Source organism: Necator americanus, chromosome II, assembly GCF_031761385.1.
Source record: "Necator americanus strain Aroian chromosome II, whole genome shotgun sequence".
Classification (NCBI taxonomy): domain Eukaryota; kingdom Metazoa; phylum Nematoda; class Chromadorea; order Rhabditida; family Ancylostomatidae; genus Necator; species Necator americanus.
Window position 1 is genome coordinate 4,029,089 of NC_087372.1, and position 23,944 is coordinate 4,053,032.

Consider the following 23,944-nt stretch of genomic DNA (forward strand, 5'->3'; position numbering starts at 1 on the left):
AGCATTTCAAATTTCATTGATTTTTTACAGAGCAGTTTTTGCACTTTAGTCTTATTCTCATCTCCATGTGATTCGAAATGAAAACTGGAAATTTCTAAGGCAGTAAAAAGAAAGACATCCATAATAATTTTTGTGGACAACAAAAGGTGATTAGAAAACGTCATGTACACCGAAAATAAGAAAAAAAAGTGGAGATAACAAGACATTCCCCCAGAATCATACGACATTCACGCATAACAGCAGGAGTAAATTATCGCATAAAAAATTGATTTTATAATTTTTATTTATTTTATTCACGAAAAAATCCTCACTGCCTTGCGGTTTGTTTAAGCTCAAAGAGAACATGTAGAAGATTAGGAATACGTGAATAAAACATAGTGAATGAATTTTAAAAAAAAAGTTTCTACATGGTATAAAATTACAGAATATGTGTGTGTAAAAAATAAGGAATACATGAAGAAATATCCACTTATAAGACGTATCTTCACATTTTTGGCCAGCAGTACTGTAGAAAGGAATTATTCACGTGTATTTTGGAGTGTTTGCGAAAATTTCACTAACTTCCCTTCTCTCATATCCACAACAAAATACTGTTACATGTTGTTTCGTGTGTTTTTATGCTCAAAATTATTTCTTTTTGATCTCCGCCATAAAAAATAAATAATAAGCAGCGTAAATAAGTGTGGAGTACTGGTTCTGTCGCGAACCTTTCGGTCACTGTAATTTGCGTGGATCGAAAACCAAAGAGATGCAGTAATGCTTAGTAAATCCAATGTTCTACTGTATCTAAATGAGCAGGTGGCGGGTGTTTTCTTTTTTTTTCAAAAGATTGATTTCTCGAAACGAGAGCAATGGGCGGGTTTTAAATCCACCGTCAAATGATGTTTTTCTTCTTTAAAATATACATAATCTGTTGACTAATGCATTGATTTGTGCTGAAAGATTTAAATTTGTACTTTAAACGCTACGAATTTCCTCTAAATTACCATAACTCTCGTCTACCTTAACGTCTGCTTTAAACGTCTACCGTGAATTTGTACCGGTTTTAATTTTCCATTCATTTTTTTTAGAGAAACAATTTTTTTCTGTTGTGTAGATCCGGAAAAAAAAACTTGATTTCCTTGAGACGACAGTTTTCATCGTGTTTTTCAACCGATCTCTTCCATGAATTTTTTTTTGCAGAGTGTGAAGTTCAGGGGTGGAATTTTGACAGTGTAAGACAATGTTCAGCTGAAATTCTCAGATAAAAATCATTAAAATTGAATTTAAAAATGAAATCCTTGAAAAAACGTAAAATGACTATAATTAATCGTTGATGTGATGCGTTTCTTTCGATAGTAAGCACATCTTTGTTCCATTACTTCACTCCACTTACTTTACTGCTTGCTTCAACAGCTGCGTCATTTAATTTAAAGCATCGTTCTTTCAATTTTTTTTCGCGGCTGAATTCGAATACTGTAGTCTTTCCCCAACTCACGAAATCTCTCATTCACCTCGCGATTTTTAACTTTTTTTTTGCGACCGATCGATATATATTGTTTGCCTTTAGAACCAATGTTTTAGATGTTGGTCTGTTTTTCTATATATATATTATGCTATGCAGGTTTTTGGGCGATAAAAAAAGTTAAAAATTGTTTTTATGCTTTATAATATTTATATTTTTTATATATTTATATTTTATTTTATATTTATATTTTATATATTTTATATATTTTTAATATATTTTTGTATATTTTACATGTTCTTGTTGTATTTTGTATTTTATTTTATATTTTTTTATTTTTTCGTGTAGTTTTTTTTGAAAAAATAGTCATGTATTTGATTGATTTTGTACCATTTCATTTCGCAGCATTTTGTGAAAATTTTTAGCATATTCCGGGATTTCAAGACGAAGTTTTATTGCCTCGGGACTTAGCTCAACGCTTCCTGCCCTAATTTTCAATGCAAAGCAGTTGGTGGCAGTGTAATAGGACAAAAAACAAGTACACAAGCTCATTACATACGTGGCTAGGCGTCTTACGAATTATTTATGGTTCGCTTGGGACCTTTAGAACGCAAGGAAAAGCGTCTGTTATTTTTTTCTTCTCGATTACGATTTACTTTTCTTACGATCCCCAGCCAAAATTCCAAACACATTCAGATAATCACTAAAATTTTTCCATCTATTTATATAAAACTATCTGAAACTATATCTGTAGAAGTCTCATGGTGGTGAAGAATGAGGCAAGGATGCGCCAACGCGTTCACTCCAATTTAAAATCGTTTGAGGTTTACGAAGGCATGTCTAGCCTATACAATGACTTCCCGGAGCTAGCCAAAAAGTCGAGTCAGCGCTTTTTTGCTTCGGGAAACTCTGGGACCTATTTATCGACCACGGAGGGATGAAAGCCTGACCGAAAGCTTCGACGACCCACGACAGCCGTGTAGAAGCTGGGGAGCCTTTTACCAGCTGTACCCTTCTCGGGCCGAAAAAAAAACGTCAACGGATAAATTTTTGAGAAACAGATATGAAACTCCCATGACGACATCGTGTTTAGTTTCCTTTGTCTCTAGCTCTGGTAGCTTCTGCGGTACTGTTTCATCCAGGAAGAACCTCTACAGCCTATTTGGTGAACTGAGTCTTTTTGCAGCTTGAGGCATCACTCTTCGCATGAAAACGTCTAGTCCATTCCATTTCTTTTTTTCTGTAGCAGGAGAAGAAATGATTCTGATCATTTTTACTTAATTTTTGAGGCTTAAGGGCTTCGTGTGAAACGAACCTGCAACTACTATTTATCTAAGTATTTCACCCGGCTGCGCGCAGTCGGTTAGAAGTCGGTTGTAGCCACACGGTCGATGGTTCGAAAACGCACTAGTGCCGACCAAGCCTTTCTTCCCTCTGGGGTCGATAAATTGGCACCAGATTTGTCTGGGAGGATAAAAGCATTGATTTCATTGTCGGCTGGACCCCGGAAATCATTGTGAAGGCTAACACACGTTCCAGAACCTCAACGATTACGAATTGCAGTGAAACGCGTTGGCGCGTCCCGAGTGGATTGGCCCCCTGTGAATTCATAACTTTTTAACCCACCCAGTTTTATTTCTGTGTGAAGTAATACTTATATTTATTTTATATATTTTTATATATTCCTTATGAATTTTTATATGTTTTTGTTTTTGGTCTGATTCCCCGCCATATCTTATATATTGTGGAGTCGTCGAGACTTATGTTAGGATGTGAACATTGTTTATAACAGATATTTTGGAAGTAATTCGGTCTAAATTTTTTTCTTGCTGAAACAAATTTCTTACGCTACAATGCATTCTTTTTTCCGACGTCATCAGCCTACGTTGTTTTTTTTTCCTTCAAGATTGCCAGCATCCTACTGAATCCTTAATCGTACGTGCCATGAAACGAAGGGTGTCAGACCAGTTGTTAGTACCGATCAATGATTTTTCGCATCAACAGAACAAATTCTTTCATTTTGCTCTTTTTTCACTCGTCAGCTGCCACTGTGATGCAAAGAAATGATTTTCAAAAGTAGTGACGTTCGCAAATGTGTTTTATTTGAGCAGTTGAAGTCAACTTGTTTAGAAAAGATGTGGATCCAGGAGTTTCGTTAAATGTATTTCTTGGATGGTTTTAATATATCCTCTCAAGTGTGAATCACCGTTGGTTCAGGCCACATTTACTGTCTATGGGTCTGTCGTTGAAAATTTTGTAGAAAATTTAAGAACATGTCTTGGGAATTATCAAAAACCAGGCCAAAAACACCAAAAAAAAAAAGCGTTTTCGTTGAAAACGATGATGCTTCAAACGATTTCTACTAAATGTGATACATGATTAAAATTTGTCTCCGCTCTAGAAACTTATTCCAGGGAAAATTATAATTTTTGCTGTGGAGAGACTTCTAGACTCCTAAGATAAGGGATTTGGGAATTATAGCTAAAAAGCTGGAAATATCTGGAAATGATGAAGCAGAGATGCAATAATTTCCCAGTAGAATCGGTCGTCAAGCTCTGGTGAAAGGGACGGGTAATCCAAGACCATTCCCTTACCAGTGTCTGTCTTCGAGTAAGGGAGACATCGAATCGAAAAAGTGGTAGTTCCGGCAGAATATAACCGAGAACGGAACGCGACGCCGGTTTTCATGTCGTTGAAAACCACAACAATGGCATTAGAAGTCAACAAAATATTTCTTATGGAATTCTTTTTTTATACAAATATCTTAGTTTATGTGTAGATACATTAGTCCTTGTTTGTTCCTTCCTTTTCTTTTTTTTTTCTTTGTTCTTTTTTTTTCTCTGAAACTACTGTACCTGGTAGCATTCATCGATTCCGTTCTGAACTTTAGACCTACTATAAAGACACCTCCATCCTCCCGTCACTCATTCCTTGGGGAAATTAATCGTCTGTCTGTCTTTAAATTGTTGTACAGATTTCCACCTGCCTCTTTTTCATTACTTTCATAAGAACGCGTTGATTTGGGTTCGGGAAATTGCTGAAGGAGGAGCAAATTTTTCTCATAGAATTCCTACAAGCAGTTTTCTTTTCAGATATGGCCAAACGTTCAAACCTTAGTCTTATTGTAATCTGTACAGTACTATCATTAATAACCAACTTTCCATCCGGGTACACAAATGCAACAGTGAACACCGCCGTCACATCAGTTGAAAAGTGAGTGTTTTTTCTTCGAAAAGTACTTTATTTGCTTTAATGACATCACCTCACGAATCTGAGGCGGTACGGGTTTCAGGTGGGTCATGCCTCGTAGATTATGGGGAAGAAGGTGATTCCGTCCATTTCTCCCCATAATTGCAGTAAAAAACGGGCCGGAAGATGCGGCGCGTGCACACGGCTGGCGCGCTCCAATCGAACTCATTGTGGAAAATAGCGCGCCGGAACGCTCCAAGCCGTATCTTCCGGGCCGTTCATTAGGGAAATTAGAAAGAAATTGACGGAATCACCCTTCTTTCCATACTTTACGATCCCGTATATGAATACTCCGCCTGAAATCCGTACCACCTCAGATTCGTGGAGTGATGCCTTTAATGGTATGACGGATAATTCGATTTCTAGCCTGCAAGAAATCGCAAATTCCGTGATTCCGTGGAATAAAGTCATGTTTACGTCAGTACTAACATTCTACACAACTACCAGCAACACTGTATTGACCTCCACGTAGAGAGTGGATGCCCTCACTGCAGAGCTGAACCTTTGAGTGAGAGTCACAGCTTTTGACCGTCCAGCAGCGCACTTTATCGACGTTGTTGAACTTCTTTTCTACCAACGCGTATTGCGTCGAGAACGTAGTAACCCAAAAGCGCAAGGTCCGGAGTGTATGGCGGATGCGACACTACCGTCCATCCCATTTCCTCAATCTTCACATCTTCATCTTTTCACAATATGCGGGCAAGTTGTTCGCGTCACTCAGCTGCTACGCGACCGTTTACCTCAACGATCGGTCTTTCAAAGTGAGTGAAGGTGTTCGGAGTTGGAACATCCGAGGATTAAAGCAAGTTCGCGCACACGACGTTTTTTCATCATTTTCTAAGGCAGAAATTTCACCGAATTTTTTTTCCAATTTTTTTTTTCAAAAATGAATTTTAGTAAGCGAAAAAAGGAAAATAAACACGACAAAGGCGATGATGAAAAAAGAACACTACACACTATCGCGGGATCTTTCCGAAAAATTTCCTGCTGAGGACTACGACGAGAACCGCATTTCCATCCGAACATTCTTAATATATTCCCTGGACTCACATTGTTGTGCGCAAATCGTTGAAAAATAATTAAATAATTAAAAATAATTAAGTTTCACCCAAAAGAAGGAAAGAACCAAGCAACTATTGCACCAAATCATCCTAGTGAACATCCATAATTCTAGTAGAAACTCTATTCAGATATATTCGAGATTCTTATCATATTCGTGGACAAAACATCACAGACGATGGTGTTGCTTTGGTGAAGGTGAGCAATTTTGATAGCAAAATATTCGTATTTTTTTTACGGCGAAACGTTTCCTCAGGGTGTTGTGATCAACTGCTGGTTTATTGTGATGGTAATTGGAGCAGCATGCACTCCGTATGTAACTGACAAATTTGGAAGAAAGAGTAAGTTTTTAAGTTAAGTTCATCGTAGGACCCGTATTCGTTCGCTATTCGTTGATCTGTTATCAATTCTGATTTTAGTTGGATACATAGTTGCTGTTGTTGTAGCTATTGTAGCTGCTATCGTACAGTATCTATCGGTTCTATTTCATTTACCTGAAATATTTATCTTGGGTAGATCAATGACTGCATTTTGTAGTCCATTGGCTGATGCTTGTCTTTTACTATATTTGCAGGTTCGTTGTTATAATTTTCTCAGTATGTTTTTTTTTCTTACTTTATTGATTTTTCATTCTTTTCCGTTTGAAAGAGAAATTCCGAAACGAGAGAATTTGAAAGTGTGAAGAAAATAACCAAATAATGACATCTTACGAGTATCAATCACCGCGATCAAGTTGATTTTCAAGCAGTGCCGTTAGTTTTCCTGAATCACGTAGATGCACATCCTATTTTTCTCACTGAAGTAGTTAGAGAAGAAATTACTCCAGTTATAATTCCGGGAAAATAATAATAATAATAATAATTTCAGGAAGTTTCTCCACTTTCTATTCGTGGTATGGCATCATTCCTGTGTGAAATTGGATACGGTGCAATGGTTGTGCTTGGGATGGTAGGTTTTTAGTAGTGAGCTACCTTAGCCCCTAAAGTTTAAAGGCATCACCCCAGGAATCTGAGGTGGTGCGGATTTCAAGTGGAGTATTCGTGTACGGGATCGTAGATTATGGAGAGGCGAGTGATTCCGTCCATTTCTTCCTAATCGCCGCAAAAAAGGGCCCAGAAAATGCGGAGCGAGGCTGGCGCGCTCCAATCGAACTCGTTGTAGAAAATAGCCCCGGAACGCTCGAAACCGTATCTTTTGGACCGTTTTTTAGGAAAAAATGGGCGAGATATATAATCAATATTTGAATGTATGAATATGAATATAACATATGTAATATATATATATATATATATATATATATATATATATATGTAATATAAAAAAATAAATGAAGAAATAAATAAAAATAAATAATAATAAAAAATTAATATAATATAAAAATATAAAAATAGTACATATAAATATATATGAATATAATATAATATGACATATATTTGAGTATATATATGAAATATAGAAATACTCCACCTGAAATCCGTACCACCTCAGATTCGTGGGATGATCCCTTTAAGAACGTTGTTATAAGTGTTACGGTACCCGTGTGTTCAATCTTGGTGTAAGTAAGCATAAAATCAGATTTGTTCTGTTAAATTATAAAATACAAATCATAATTTATTTTTTTGTAGGTTCTCGGAATGAGAGCTGTGCTTGGATCAGCACTCGATATTCTTATGCTAGTACCGCTTGTCCCACTCACTTTGTCCCTGGTCTTTTTAATGTTTATCCCGGAAACACCAAAGTTCCTAATGATTATGAGGTATTGATCTCAAATGTTGTTAAGTGTAGATCTCTAATTTAAACAATAATTAGACTCACTACAATTTCTTATTCATTTCTATTATAACTATTGATTTTTCCACAGAGGTGATCGTGAGAAAGCTTTACGTTCTCTGGAATTCTTTCGTGGAAAAGAAAAGGAGAACGAACGTCTACTGGATGATTATGAACGTGAGAAATTACAAGAAATAAATCAGGAACGGTCGTCCTTGAAGGTAATTATTTGGCGGAGTTCGGAATAATTTATCAGAAAAAAAAATTCTCTAACACACTACTCGACTTCAGGAAATCTTTAGTACATGGAATCTCAGACAAGCTGTGTATTTAGCCAGTTCGGTGTTATTTCTGACTTGGTCATTTTACCCTATGTTAACTTCATCCACTTCCTTTTTCAAGGATTCCAACATTCATCCGTACGTCTGCGTATATTTTCTCAATTATTGTTTTATTTTTATTGTTTTTTTTCTAGTTTTCTAGCAGAACTAATGTCTGCTGTATTGATGGTTGTTTTTACGATCTCGTCCGTTATTGGTGCGACATTCGTTGACAAGTATCCTCGACGATTCCTCGTTATTTTCTCGGGAATCCTAAGTAACGTATGTGTAGAGATTTTATTTTAAGAAGTTATTTATGCGTTGCTTTACCGAAAGGGAGTCTTACCTTGTCTTCTACCTCATAAAGCTCATAGTTAAGTTTTTAGTAGTCTAGTTTTGCTGTTTAAAAGGTAAGTATGGTGAAATTGGGCTCTACGCCACCTTTCAAGCGCCCACCGGTGCCTCTTCTAGGATCATCACCTTTTCCTCATACTCCTCCTACATTTCTTCCCCTTCGAGCGGCTTCTTGATCCTTACTTAACTTTATCGGCGGACTGGTACCATCGTCTGACGCGGTTGCTCGCATATTCGTCGTCAAGACGTGTCGTCCTTAAACTCCATCCCAACCTTCCTGATTTGCAGCAAGAGGCCGCACAGATTCAAACTATTCCGTAACCTCAGAGAATTGGAATCTTGCCTAAACTGCCTATCGGCATTGGCTGACCCGACTACCATCAGGGCGACAATGTCCGGCAGTTCAGCTTAACAACAACAAATTGTTACCAAAGATTCCACACTTTCTCCATGTAGTTGACCTATTTGGGTGGGATCTAGAAGAGTGCTGGACGATAGGACGATCCTGTATTGCTGGGAAACTTCTCCTATAAAGCTGTGCAAGTTGTACAGCTCGTACGTGCCCTGAGGGTATGCTCAAATGTCTGCTTGCATTTAATCCAAGCAGGACCACCGCCATAAGCCCCACCCCCCGTACCTCCCTTCTCTCTCCCCTCTCTCTTAATAGATTATTTTTCTCATTTAGTAATTTGTCTTACTTACATCTTTGCCTGATTTTCTGACACAATCCAGTGCATTGTTTTTTTTTTTACTGGGAGCTGCTTCCTGAATAGGGGACCTACTTTCTCCTCACAGTGCACTGATGAAGTGGAGTTTAGCCACCCGTCACATCCAGAATGCCGTTAACAAAGTCCATTAAAGAGACAGAGATAGCAAAAGGAATAAAATTCGTCAAGGTGATCCATCAAAACTGACACCGTACTTTTGCGGTAGTTCACTAGAGCTTATACTTACACGAGTGTGCGTTGTGGGACCTAAAATGTGTGCTACTGTACCTAGGCTGAGCAGATGTAAGGTATAGGGTGTGGGAAGGACATAGAAAAGGCAGTCAGTGGAAACTGCGTTGTGTGCGTGTGAGCTCACGACATTTGGGTGTTCAACCCAATAGAAGTGTAGCGAGTGGTTTAATGGTTCAACTTTATTGGATAAACCAAGAAAGGTTTCACAAATACCGATCATCTGCGATGTATGCCAAAAACAACAAGATGGCCAACAGTCGAGCCGCCTTCTTGCAATACTATCGGATACAGAGAGTAGACAAGAACATAAACATCGTAAACGGTCATAATTTGTTGCGAGGAAGTCTCCATGTACGACTTCCAGTAAACCTCGACATGGTGATGTTTAAGTATTTGCTTTCTTTAATTGGAGCGGACACGAGCTTGTTATAATCGTTTATTTATGGCTAACGTTTCGTCAATATCGCCTTCTTCAGAGCGAAATTAGGTTCGGTTTCACCATTTCAGGCACTGAAGAAGGTAAAATTGCCGAAACATCAGCCACGAAAAAAAGGATCATAGTTTCGGCTCAATTAAAGAAACCAAATACAGAAACGTCATATTTCAAATGTTCGGAACACACTAAAAGATGAACAGCAGTGATTTAAAGACGTCCCACTGTCAGAGAAAAGATTTAGTGGAACCAGTCCTCATGGTCCTCTGTATCAACCCTAGTGTGTACCTCTTGTACCTGAGAATCGTTTGAGGTTCACGAACGTGTAACTGGACCATACAATGCCTTGCGGTGGCTAGCCGATGTGTCAAGTCAGTGCTCTTATCCTTCCGGACAAGTCTGGTACCAATTTATTGACCCCGGAAGGATGAAAGCCTTGGTGAGCACTAGTGCAAATTCGAACCTCCGATCGATCGTGCAGGAAGCGGAACCTCTAGCCGCTACACTACACCCGCCCTAGGCTACAGTGATAGTGATTTAAACGGATTTAATGAATCTACAGTAAAAATACGCTATATTTTATATACTTCTCTGGCGAAAATAAGGCAAACATCTTTTATTTAGATCTTTTTGCTGTTATTCGCAGTATTTTCAATGCTAGCATACACACATCCTTATATAAAATACGCATGTATCGCATCGGCAGTATTATATTGTATATCATTTGGGTATGTTTCCAGAATGTAGAGAATGAAGAGATGAAAATTCACTAATAGGTGTTATATTCAGTATGGTACTTGGACCAGTCTCTTGGTTCGTAGCACCGGAGCTTGTGCCGTTGAAACACAAATCGTTAGTGTTTTCATTGTGTTTCGGCGCTAACAACGTATTCATAGCAGCCACGGATTTTCTGGCGATCTTCCTCTTCCAGGTTCTTATCTATTTTTTCTTACGTCATTCATAATCAGTTTTATTATTCTCTACGTTCAGCATACCACGAATCTGAGGTGGTGCGATTTTCAGGTGGGGTATCCGTATACGGGGTCGTAGATTGTGGAGAAGGAGGTATCTCCTCATCTCTCCCTGTATCACTGCAAACAGCCGCCTTCAGAATGCTGTTTTGTACGACGTCATTTATTGCAACGCTCCACCACTTGCCCCGCCTCCGCCCTGCGATTCGTCGAAAATCAATTCGGACTGCCCCGATAGGCTGTAAGGGACGCTACGCGTGCAAAGGTGGTGCGTGCGCTGCAATAGAAGGCATCGTAAAAAAACAGCATTCAGGGGCCGGATGCTTAGAGTGATTCAGGGGGAGATGAGCGGAACCACCCCAGTCTCCATAATCTACGACCTCGTATGCGGATACTCCACCTGAAATCCGTACCACCTCAGATTCGTGGTATGCTGTATTTAATTATGACCCTTAGAAATTTTAGGAATTGAGACTTTGTTTACTTTCAGAAATTCGGTGCTATCATTTTCGTGGGACTCTTCACAATTCCATCTTTTCTATCGCTCATCTTCGTCTACTTGTACCTACCTGAATCAAAAGGAAAAGAGATTGAAGGAATTATCGAAGAGATGCTGAAGAAAGCAAAAAAGTCACCGCTTAAGGATGAAGACTGCACGCAACGAGTTCGAAGCGGCTATCAAATTTTTGCGACACAATCATCGAATTCAGTTGTGCAATGAGCGATGTACACCGATCGATACACACACTTTGTGCAGCTGAAATAACGAGTGAGCGGGAGCGGTGGAGGTTTTCGATGGGGGGTGTCTTACTGCTGTTTTTGCGCAATCAACAAATGCGCAACGTATTCGGCCGACGAGATCCCATGTGGATAGATCATCATTTCACAGTTTTAATGTACACTTATGACTGTTCTTTTCTTAGACATTTTTACATTCTGCCAGATGCGGAGATGTGATTTTTTTTCTATGGATTTTTTCCCCTACATTTTCCTATGTTGACATATGTGATTTGTACGTTTTTACTGGTATCCATCCCCGAATTAACCAACGTTGGTTAAGACATGGAGAGGTTCTTCTTCGTCATATTGTTCATTTTATTTTATACTGGTGAATTAGAGTTTTAATGGGATTGATTCTTAGCAGTAAATTTTAGCTAAATGACTTTCATGAGATTAATTCATGAAATAACTGACGATCGATTTTTATTGATCTGTTCCGTGTTTTCTTTTCATATAGCATATTTTTAGTCGTTTAATTGTACGGTACAATTTGAAACAACGAAGCCATTTTGGTGAGAAAAAAACGCTTCTCATTCTCTGTTGTTGTACAGTAGTTTATCGATCCGATCCACACATATCTCCTATCACTTTTAGAATGAATTTTTTCTCCTGCAAATTCAAGTGTTTGTCGCTTCTAAAGCAACTTTTGTTTTCGCTGCAGGTTCCATAACAACTCAATTTTCTTTGGAATCATTGAAAAATGTCACTGTTTTTGTTATCTTCTGCTTAATAGGGTTAGACGGCGTTATCGGGAAGAAAATGGTGGACAAAGTAAAAAAAAAAGATTAGCAGAAATAACGTTCTGAACTGTAACAGAAGAAATGTTGGCTGAATTTAACGGCATCACTCCACGAATCTGAGGTGGTACGGATTTCAGGTGGAGTATTCGTATACGGAATCGTAGATTATGGGGAACGGTGTGATTCCGTCCACTTCTTCCTAATTACCGTAACAAACGGCCCGGAAGATGCGGCTCCGCACAGGGCTGACGCGCTCCAATCGAACTCCTTGTAGAAAATAGTGAGGAGGACTCTCCTTAATCTACGATCCCGCATACGAATACTCCACCTGAAATCCGTACCACCTCAGATTCGTGGGATGATGCCTTTAAGTACAATAACAATAAATTTGGCAGAGAAAAGAAGAAAGAGTTAGAGTTGGGTACACATATAGATTTCCTTCTGTATTTGTAGTATTCAGGGACTCGATGACTATAAATACCTCATAGTCCGTGACTGACTCACGATCACCTCATCCTAATCCCCTTCACGTTCTCACTGGTCTGGAAACCACTGTGGTGGGGCTAACGGTAAACCTCTTAACATTTCCCCTGCAAATACATTCAACACCATACAATTCCCCTATGAGCCGAATCTTATGGTATATGGTACCTGGATCTCATGCGGAATGAATGAATTTTTATACTACAGGCCAACATAAGCTGAAACTATTAGCTGAGTGTGATTGTAGCGCACATCTCAAGGAGGTCAAGTTTACTAACCTGTACTAACTGATAAAACTGATTCTTAGAAAGCTTAAAGTTTCTAATATTGTCACTCGAGAAACATTTGATAGCATATCCTTGTTAGAATCAATCTTGCATTCATTCCCACCGACTGCTTGAAATCCGATGTAATCTACTTGATTTCTTGCACTATGGAGCTATAGCGATGAATATGTAGGTGGAACGTCTGGATCGCTACATATTCTCACCAAACATGAACACCCATGGAAAGGATTGGTCACGGGAATCGACACGCTTAGATGGCCACAGAATTTTCGAGGACAACAAGAAAACACGGCGGAGCCAATTTTGAAAGCAGAGTCCAAATCGTGGCGGGCGAATCTAAAAGGTTTGTTCGAAAATCCCTGGAGACAAAGAAATTCCATGCAAAGAATGCTAAAACGAATCGGAAACGTGAATATCCCTTAGCTGATAACAAATTGGTATTCAAATCTTGATGTGATTTTGCGGGACAACCACCAAACGCTCCTCATAAGGTGAAGATTTGCTGTCAGTGGTGTGGTGTAAAAAAATGGTGCAACACTGGTGTAAATACAGCTAATGGTTTCTACTCTGTTCTATCTTCCTGCACGATCGATCGGAGGTTCGAATCCGCCCTAGTTCCACCATGCCTTTCATGCCTCCGGGGTCGATGAAGTGGTACCAGACCTGTCTGGGAAGAAAAAAACACTGACTTGACACATCGACTAGCCATCGCAAGTTATTGTATCGGCCAGATACACGCTCGTAAACCTCAAACGATCCCTGAATTGAAGTGAACTGAAGTTGAAGTTCCCCCACAATCTACGACCCCGTATATGCATAACCCATCTGAAACCCGTGCCACTCCAGTTTCGTGGGGTGATGTATTTAAATTTCCGTTTGATACGTAGGATATCGTCAGTAAAAGTACAACAGTACGACGTCATAGAATCAAGAACTAATTGCTCGCCGGATCCAGTGACGCATTAGTTCGTTTCTGCAAATTGTTGGCTATTTTGATTATAACAAAAACGAAATTTCGCATTTGTTAGCTAAAAATTTATGACTTATTTAATTTATTTGTATAGAAGGTCTGTAGAAACTGGTCATATCATTCATTTAACATTTCGGCTGCTGTAGTTCCATTTGTTTTCACTTCATCTTATACTTTTCAGTTTTTCAAAAGGGAGATCTGTGCACGCATTATATATGTGCTAGTCGTTTACCGGGCAACTTTCAAGGCTCTTTTACAATAAAATCTTACGTCTCATGTTGTTTTACTCGTAGAGTATTGGTAACTAGAAAGTTAAAGACAGCATACCACGAATCTGAGGTGGTACGGATTTCAGGTGGAGTATTCGTATACGGGATCGTAGATTATGGAGACTGGAGTGTGATTCCGTCTACTTCCTCCTAATTGCCGTAAAAAAAACGGCCCGGAAGATGCGCTCGTGCACATGGCTGGCGCGCTCCAATCGAACTCCTTGTGGAAAATAGTGCGCCGGAGCGCTTAAAGCCTATCTTCCGGGCCGTTTCGTACGGCAATTAGGAAGAAATGGACGGAATCACCCTTCTCTCAATAATCTACGATCCCGTACACGAATACTCCACAGGAAATCCGTACCACCCCAGATTTGTGGAGTGATGCTTTTAGGCGCAGAATTCGTGCATTAATTCACATCTATTTGGGTCCATGTTAATTTCAAGATGTTTAGAAGTACATAGACGGGTGTAGCGCAGTCGGTTAAGGGTTCTGCTTCCGGCACGATCGATCGGAGGTTCGAATTCGCCCTAGTGCTCACCAAGCCTCTCATCCCTTCGGGGTCGATAAATTGGTACCAGACTTGTCTAGGAGGATAAATATACTGACTTGACACATCGGCTAGCCACCGCAAGTCATTGTATAGGTCAGTTACACGTTCGTGAGCCTCAAACGATCCTTGAATTGAAGTGAACATGGGGGCGTATCCCAAGCGGATTGATTAACGCCAGCAACTTTATCCTTTATCCTTTAAAAGTACAGAGAATTTCTCGGCACAACTCAGTAATTACAATAAATAAATTATTTGGAGTATAACATAGGACGTGTACATAATATCAAAGCTTAGTTTTTCCAAAATTAAAATTCTTTTAAAGAAAATCTTCTGCTCCTTCCCCTAATATGACATTTTACTGCAGTACGATCAACTAGTTTACTTGTGTGTGTGTGTCTTATTTTCACTGAGTAATAGATTTTTCGACGTCTTAACAAGTACACATTTCGTACTTTCGACAATATTATTTCACATAATGCTGAAGGTCACTAGATCGTCTGATTACAACGGAATACCATCGCTCATCTCACGTAGTAGTGAACTTTGTAGTGTTAAACACAGATTCCAGGAATTTTTTCGTAACGAATTTGAAAAACGAAACTGGTATTGGGAACTACAACCCTGAAGGAGTCAAAGTTTTGGTTTCGAGCCTAGCAGCGGAATTTAGCAATAGTTTCACATAGTCCCACTTCGGAAACACTGACTGTGGATCCGCCGGGCGCAGAGGTGATGATCTCAAGTTTTTCATCGTAGTACAAGGCATAGAGTCTGTTGCATTCCAATCCGCTGGGGATGTGCTAATGAGTTTGCGAGTGCAGTTCGGAAACTCTGAGGATTTTATGAACGCATGTCTACATTGACCTACGCGGGTTAGCCGATGTGTTCTATCAAGTTGAGTGTTTTTATCCTTCCAGACAAGTCTGGTACCAATATATATCAACTCTGGAGTGATGAAAGGCTAGGTTGGAATTAGGGTGGTTCCGAATCATAGAAAGTTGTGAAGTCATATCTGAACCTCTTGCAGACTGCGCCACATCCGATGCCGGCTACATATTATTTTCAAAAAATTATTTGTCCAGTAACCTGTTGCGCATATGCTCCTTATCCACAGCTTAAAATTCTCAGGAAAGTGCATTAGTTTATCTTTAAACGAGCTACTTTAGATGGATAACTTTAACCTTTTCGTAGATACATTTAATACTCTCCTTTCTCCGTGGATTTAAAGGAAAACCGTGTTGACTTGCTTATCTGGTGGCTCACAGTCTCCTACTCGTTATATTCGTCCAGAGATCCTACAAGCTCATATTTCTGCGCATACTAACAACCGAATACTTGTATATATTTTAAAAACAGCAGGTTATGATGAGCTAATAAATGAAAGGCCGTGACAATCTTCAACCTAGATTATGTAACATATATTTTGAAATTCTACGGTTTTGATCTATTGGGTCCTATAAAGAAAAACCCTTTTGATTCATAGTTATGGTACTTGGTGATCTGTTACGTTACAAAATTTCAACAAATTAGGTAAACACTAGCCGATATGTTGGCTATTTTGTAGGCAAAAAATGTCTAAATGCTTTCTGGAGGATGATGAGGCGTTTGTAAGGATCGTTCACAGATGGTCATGATTCTTACAGGCTTTGGTGAAGGGTATAACACTTTAAGGAATTCTTTATAACCTTAGGAATAAAGAAGATAAATACCAATCTTGGCTACACCTCAGGCAAATCAATCAAGACTATTTCAAATTTTTTTTCTAAAAGAAAAGTTAGCCCAAGTACATTAGGATGAACCCGCTGTTTTTTTCTCGTCATATTCGAGAAGGATTTTGCTATCAGCTCACTAGTGTCTTTATCCGGAAATTGTTCGTATTGAGATAAGATTCGCGCCGCCGAGGTGGTGGTGATGGTGGTGATTATATGTTAATGGCGATAGAAAGTCCGGAAAACTTCAAATCATCTAAGCGCAGTTAAGCAGGAAACAAACGGATGATGAGAGAATGAGAATGGAGGCGAGGAGGGCAAGCTACGAACGTTGTTGCGAATAAGAATTGGTATTAGATTTATGGACAACTCGTTATTATGGACTACTTATGTTAGAGGAAGCGCCAAGAACTTTTCTGGCATCCACAACATTAATTTGGTTTCTAAAAGCCGTTATTGATTTTTAAAATTTCGCAGGACTAGTTCTATACGATCTTGAGTTTCAGAGAACATTTTTCAAACTCACCAAATACGGTTAGCAGGAACTCAGCGCATTTCTAGCACCTTCACTTGCTTAAAGACCAAGATTATAGTGTTACAGTACATTCTTCTCTAGAGAGGAATTCGTTTTTGCAGAAATTCCAAATATCCATGTAAAAAAAATAGTTGAAAATAGTATTTTTACTTTTTGTTGTATCTACATCCACATGAGAAAATGACAGGTAGTAAAGTAAATAAATTAAATCGCACAAAGAGGTCAGATATGCAAATGATCGTTTGAGGAGAATTCAACACCCGTTTAATATCCGGGCGCAGTACGAGGTGGTGGGCAGTGATCGCAAGATCCCTTGAGTCCGTCTTTTCCAGGTGCTCCGGGCTGTCCAGGTGCTCCAGGATTTCCAGGAGGTCCATCCTGTCCTGGGTCTCCTTGTGCTCCAGGTGATCCAGATGTTCCAGGATTTCCAGGGCGTCCGTCGGGTCCAGGTGGTCCTTGTGGTCCTGGGTCTCCGGGCTGTCCTGGGGGTCCAGGTGGTGAGGGAACGGTGCGGACTTGTCCTGGTGCTCCAGGCTGTCCTGGTTGACCATCGTTTCCGTTGGGTCCGGGAGGTCCTTGGGGTCCAGGAGCTCCTGGAGATCCTGGTCGTCCATTGGGTCCTTGTTCTCCGGGTGCTCCTGCGTTTCCGGGAGGTCCCTTGGGTCCGGGTTGACCTGGGGTACCAGCGGGTCCTGGTGGGCATTCGAAGCAGAAGTCCTCGGGACGAGGAATAATATGGTCGTTGGGGGCATCGGGTCCAGGGGCTCCTGGGGCTCCAGGTCGTCCGTCGTTTCCTGGGGCTCCGTCTTGGCCAGGATTTCCTACTGGTCCAGCAGGTCCCATTCCACAAGAGCAACATTGGTATGTTTGCCTCTTTTCACGAGCTTCAACTTTGCGGAACGACTCGATCTGAATGGGACAGGAATAAAATGGGAGAGTGATGAAGTTGGAAGGAAAAAAGAAAAATAAAATACTAATAAAGAGGAGCGGTAGGACTCACCTTAGTGTACTCGCCGCGCAGACCCTCGGCACGAGTACGGCAGAAGTTGATCTCGTCCTGTAGACCGGACTGTACGTTCTGCATGTACATGCAGAGCATTGGTACAGCCACAATAGCTGTTAATGTGGCTACAGTTGAGACGGCAACGCCGAAGAAGGCGAACTTCTTTACCGACTCGGCTTCGACGAGCTTGAGCTTGTCCTCCATCTAAAACAAGGTGGAGGTGTTAGAAAGGTGTGAATAAAAGAATTTAGCGGGTAATCACGACTACAGAGAAAAAAATCCCAATCCGAACTGTACTATTAACATCTTTTCATGAAGCTATCCGGAATGATTGGATCGGATTTATTTTCGAGAAGAGATCAGATGAGATAGGCTTTGGATAGGATAAGTAGTGATGAAAAGAAGAAGCGATTGAGATTGTTGTGTATGGTTCTTTGTGGGAAAGAAGCCACCTTTTATACGAATCACGAGTGACGTAGTCATTTTTTCTGCGCGCTGAGCTGACCGTCGACGCCCACTCGCGCCAACGAGATCCCTCCCGCCTGCGCCGTCGCGTAGCATATGGTTAGACAACTACGATATAGTACACTTTTCAAAGAGACCCATACACACTATGTTACTCTACAAAACTCCAATAAATCAGTAATATGGAGGATGGCATAATTAGTAGATTTCGTAGCGAGGTTTATGGTTTAAGGATTCTAATCAATATTTAGAGTATTGGAAGGACATTCAGGAGAATTTCGCTGAAACCCCAAACGGATTATCATTGCAGTTTTCTGGTTTTTTCCCTATGTTCGCACAAAATTTCTTATATGTGTGAAAGTTTGCGTTTTCAATGCGTTCGTGGCGATCTTAAACGGTTTCCGGAAAAAAAGAGGACAAGAGCGCAACAGAATAATGACATTGCTTTGCTAAATGAAGAGAGATTAGAGAAAAAGATTCTCTGATCCCAAATTTTTTTGGATTTGATCATTGAGGATCACTTTTTATTCCCTTGTTGCACTTTTGTAAAGTATATAGGTAGTATTTAATGGTTAAAGCGCTAACCAAAGAATAAATTCAGGATTCCAGGGATTTATAGAGAGACCAAGGAGTAGGCACATACCTGAATAGGTACGACTCTAACAAATTCCAAGAGAATCGCTCTGGAGGAGCTAAAAAGCTGAAAAACACGTCTAAAATAGTTTTTATTCTTCGAAGTGTTTCCAAACACTTTTTTTTTACTCTCCTTTTCCTTTATTTGGTGGGAATTTTTCGTTTTTCTGCGATCGCACCCTCAATCATTTGGACTCGATTAATTTGCATGATTTAAGACCTACTGTACTCTACAGGATTTTGCCTAAAACCTATAAAAATTTGAGAGAAAAAGAGAGAAAGAGAAGCAAAGAAAATATTAAACATTTTTGATAAACACGCGAACTTGAGACATTTACGGGACAATCATGGATTTAAAACTCACTCAGAAACTCAAAGACACACAAATTGATGAGATAAGAATTGAAATTCGCCAGTCCACACCTGAAACAAAGAGTCATTGTTGGAAACATTATGGAAAATTTTTATTTTTACTTCATTGGGCAATCCTAAACATTCCTATAAACATCCACGTCTGTAGATTTTATCCAAGGATTTTCCATATTTCCTTGACGTCATCCACAGTCGACACTATCCTAAAGGTCCCATTTTTTCTTTATTCAGGCTTTATTCGTGACTTTCCTGAACCACCCTAAGTTTCTGTAGGTCTAAAATAAGAGTATTAATAGTAAAATATAAGTAATAATTAGTAATTAGTAATTAATGATAAAAATTAATAAAAATAACTAGTAAATAATAAACAAATAAAAGTGGCCCATGTAATTTTTGTTAGCACACAACTGATAGTACAACATTAACGGCATCAGGTCATAATTATTGATCGATCCTTGCAGGAAATACATAGCTATTCTAGACCTGATATTTGTTTACATCATCATTGTTGTTGTTGTTGTTGTCTGCAAACTGAAAACAAGGTCATTGGCGGTTTTCATAGATTAACTTGTCGGAAAAAACCTCTTAACCGCCAGCTCATTACTCTTTACATTTCGCGGTCGCTGACCGTGTTGGCATAATTTCATTCTCCAGCCGAAGTTCCGCATTCGCCGCATCAACTCGTCCGCCGCCGCATGCGCCGCGATGCGACGTTGCAGTCGTCGCGTTGTAAATCGGCGGAAACTTCTGTTTCACTTCATTTTATTGCTGAAGTTATTTTTCTTCAGCTTTACATTATTATTCGTTATTCTTATTTTTAGTTTACTACACTTATTATTTTATTATTAGCTTTATTGTTAGCTTTACAGTAGCACTGTTGTAGATTTGTCGCATTAGAAGAAAAAGAATGAATGATCTTCTTCAGTTTATTCAAAATTTTCAAGAATGATGATGATGATGATGATGATCTAGCGTTTATGATGAGCAAATTATTTTTCTTTTTCTCTCTGACTTTTTTCTCTGGTTTTTCTGATGACCGCTTTCAGTTATTTAGCTTATCTTGAACTCTAGAAAAGTTAAAATTTTTCATTTTTGACCACAAATTAGCATGGTTACTGTATGAGGAGTGTTCTTCCTGTTCGTTTAACCCTCTATTTAACGAATATTTATGTAGAACTATTTATTTATTTGTTTATTTCGGAGAGTTTATTATCTACTTCAGCTAAAAGTGTGAATTTTCCTGATCATTTGTTGAACGGGAATGTGATCAGCAAAAATAAGAATCGCTTTTTGTTTTTGCGCTACTTTCAAATAATTGCACTTCAAACGTGTTCTCTCTCACTCTTACATAATATAATTGAATTATATTATATGATTCGCACTCTACACTCTATGTATCATATATGTGAATAATCATAGACCGGAACTATTAGGTAATTGATTACCCGATCCAATGAAGAGAAAGGAAATCGCGTATAGTATTTGGGGAGAAATGTTTTTAAAAAATTCAGCTAGTCTTCTCTTGGATATTTGACGATTTTTAGTACATTTGTTTATCTCGACACTCGTTCAGTAATCGTTCCAGTCGGGTCGAAACGACTAGAACCTCGCTATCGTTGCGTCGGCGGCTGCCCTCGAAGCGACCTGGTGTGGAGCTAGCGGTTCGGATCGAGGTGGGACAGTCGGGGATGGTGCCAACAAGACTCTCCCCTCCCTTTACTGCTACGCTCCATCGCGTCGCTTCGAGCGCAGTCGCCTACGCAAATGCACCGAGCTTCAGGTCGTTTTGAACCAACTATAGTTAGTATAGTCGATGTCGAATATGTTCAACTGAGCCTGAGCGACACGTCTGCTGCAGCGTGCGCTCTCTGACTCTCTTCTTAGCACACACTCTCTCCCACTGTACTGCCTCAATCAAAAACGCATCGCGTCCACCTGGTTAAACATATTCGGAACCGACTACAGTAGATCCACACCATTAGAAGGATAAGGGATAGATTTTCCGGGGTACCAATCCGCTTGGGATGCGCCAACGCATTTTACTGCACTTCGTAATCGTTGAGGTTTTGGAACGCGTGTTGGCCTATACAATGACTTGCGAGGGTCAGCGGATGACCAGATCAGTGTTTTCGTCCTTCCAGACGACTCTGGTAGCAATTTATCGATCCCAGGATGAAAGGTTTGGTTGGCACTCGGGCGGTTTTGAACCATTGACCGGATTCACACTACTGCTGTGCATTATTCTTACTAATAGGCATCATGACTGGAATCTGGGCTGGAATACGATCCCGCTCCCGTTAATACATACTCATTTAATGCTTAGCTACACTCTTTTTATATGCTACTTTTTTTCAAAAAAAAAAGTACTGGCTGCTTTAAAGTATGAATAAAAGAATCTGACGAAAAAACTCGTTAACTAAGCGATTTTATATTTTCATTATCTTTTTTTTCTGGATATATTGTTACTACTACAATGTAAAGGCAATCGATAAAAGGAACAACATATGAACACAATTAAGAAATAAAGCATTTAGTTACGTACAGTGAGTATTTTTCTCAAGATATTTTTCCATACATTCCTAAGAATTTTAGATTTCAACTAATTAGTTCCATTGAAATTCATGGGAATTTTAGTGATTCAACGGGTTGATCATTATAATTAGCAGTGTTTGATGCCGAGAGTGTTTATTTCTTTTCTGCGACGATAGTTCTACTCAATTGCTAGCGATTCTACGCGAATCGGATAAATTTCGCGTATCGTTACGGGGACTAAACGATAAAATCTGACACGAGTATGGATAGACCAGAAGCAATGCTCCAAGACTTTATCCGTGAAATTATCGGTAATCAATCAGTGTTAGTTCCCATTTTTTCGAATTTGTTTACTTATTTTGTTTATTAGATCCGTGGTGTAGGTTTAGTTTTCATCGTGAATGTGTTCTATCCTTGCCATTCGTTCTTTTTCCACTGATTCAGCTTAGGGGATCACTGACCATTTAAACTGAATCGCCACACCCTCAACTATTTGCATTCCGATTGTGGGTACCCATCCGTTCATCCATCTATGCGGCAGCTTCTCGTATCGAATCGTTTCTCATGACGACGACGAGGACGACGACGGCGAAGCATTTCCAGTTTTCCGGCATCAAACCCAATGGATTCCGCGCCACCACCGCCGCCGCCGGCCACAGCGAGTTTTTCATGCGAGTTGCGGTCGATGCGGTCAGCGCTCAGACGCTTCGTCGGTGATCGTCCACCATTATCGTCCTCCTCAGCTTCGTTCGTAACGACATAAAATGACAGGGAACGTCAAGGTTATCAAACGGCTCGACGCCAGACGATTACCATGTTGTAATTTCAAGATTTCGTCCTTCAAAGACCGTAATCGTACGCGTAACATAAACGAGAGAACTTTCTCGCTTGTCTGGATGATGTCGCTATCGATGATTACTGACAAGACAAGATGAACTGACATTTGAGATAGAAATAGGTCATTATTTAAAAAATTATGATCTGGTTACTATCTGGAGAAGATTTCACCGAAGCCATATCATCACTACAATCACAGCCGACAGTCACAGATTGGAATCCTTCAATTTTTTTTCCTATGAGAGGAAAAAAAATTCTATTTCAATGAAAACTCTCTTCATAAGCTATCATACTCGTTTCAAGAGATATTCCGAGTAGAGGAGTAAAAAAAAAGAGATAGAGAAGTTTATATTATTATAAAGAATAAAACATACCCGTTAAATACGAAATCGTACTCGCTTTCAGCAGTTTTTTTTTCTTCAAATTCACTTTACAGTACACTTACTAGTCATGGAGTTAAATAGTCATGGATTTCTATAAAACCTGTACTTTACACTAATGTGACAGGTGAAATAGGCGCATTTGCAACTATATCAGATCATGTTTCATTCTGAAATGTTCAATGGATGCACTTTTTCCCATCGGATATTTCTTTTCTCTGGATAATATCACGATAAATGCACATTCGTATACCTACTATTAAAACGTTCGTTTGCCATAAAACGCATAGAATATTGTAGGTGAAAGCTTTTCTTCCTGAATCCATCCATCCACAGTGGTTATTAAAAGTACTTTATTTACGGGATTTATTTCAAGATGGAGGCAGCAGCCTTTAAGATAGTTTTAAAACGATAATCTGGTCCTCAGCGCACATTTGTGAGTGCATAATATTTTCAAGAGCAACAACAGACCGAATAGGTAAAAAAGAGATGATTTTGAGATAATGTCGATCACCAGAATCCGAGTAAAAATTAATTTTCAGCTTCCTTATGATTGATAACGGTAAGGGATTTGCCTTTTCCCTTACCGTTAGACAAAAATAGAGTAGTAAATGATAAGACAAAAATAAAGTAGTAATTACTAGAAAAAGATAAAGATAAAGTAATTATTAAAGTTACTAAATTTAAAAAAGTAAAACTCCACATATTTTAAAATGGTGAACAATATTTAACTCATTGCGCTGCAATCTAGCCAAGCAAGCACATTTATAGTGGTGGCAATATATCCAAAAAAAATGATAATGAAGACATAAAATATAAAAAAGCTTAGTCAACGGTCTTTC

General features: G+C 39.3%; 3 protein-coding genes across 3 annotated transcripts; 1 reads left to right on the forward strand and 2 right to left on the reverse strand.

Annotated features, from left to right (window-relative positions):
- Window positions 1-4,538: 4,538 nt before the first annotated feature.
- On the forward strand, window positions 4,539-11,280 carry RB195_016815 (uncharacterized protein; the record flags this gene model as incomplete). Its single annotated transcript, XM_013449861.2, has 12 exons — window positions 4,539-4,657; window positions 5,884-5,950; window positions 6,009-6,093; window positions 6,172-6,326; window positions 6,620-6,700; window positions 7,378-7,508; window positions 7,614-7,743; window positions 7,814-7,941; window positions 7,998-8,124; window positions 10,213-10,316; window positions 10,378-10,519; window positions 11,050-11,280. 12 exons carry the CDS (start codon window positions 4,539-4,541, stop codon window positions 11,278-11,280), a joined length of 1,500 nt encoding a protein of 499 aa, XP_013305315.2.
- Window positions 11,281-17,144: 5,864 nt separating this feature from the next.
- On the reverse strand, window positions 17,145-18,087 carry RB195_016816 (uncharacterized protein; the record flags this gene model as incomplete). The annotated part of the gene is made up of 2 exons (XM_013449859.2): window positions 17,145-17,789; window positions 17,881-18,087. The coding sequence occupies 2 exons, from the start codon at window positions 18,085-18,087 to the stop codon at window positions 17,145-17,147; spliced, it is 852 nt and encodes a 283-aa protein (XP_013305313.1).
- Window positions 18,088-22,407: 4,320 nt separating this feature from the next.
- On the reverse strand, window positions 22,408-22,828 carry RB195_016817 (uncharacterized protein; the record flags this gene model as incomplete). The annotated part of the gene is made up of 2 exons (XM_064183526.1): window positions 22,408-22,628; window positions 22,699-22,828. The coding sequence occupies 2 exons, from the start codon at window positions 22,826-22,828 to the stop codon at window positions 22,408-22,410; spliced, it is 351 nt and encodes a 116-aa protein (XP_064039407.1).
- Between the last annotated feature and the right edge of the window lie 1,116 nt (window positions 22,829-23,944).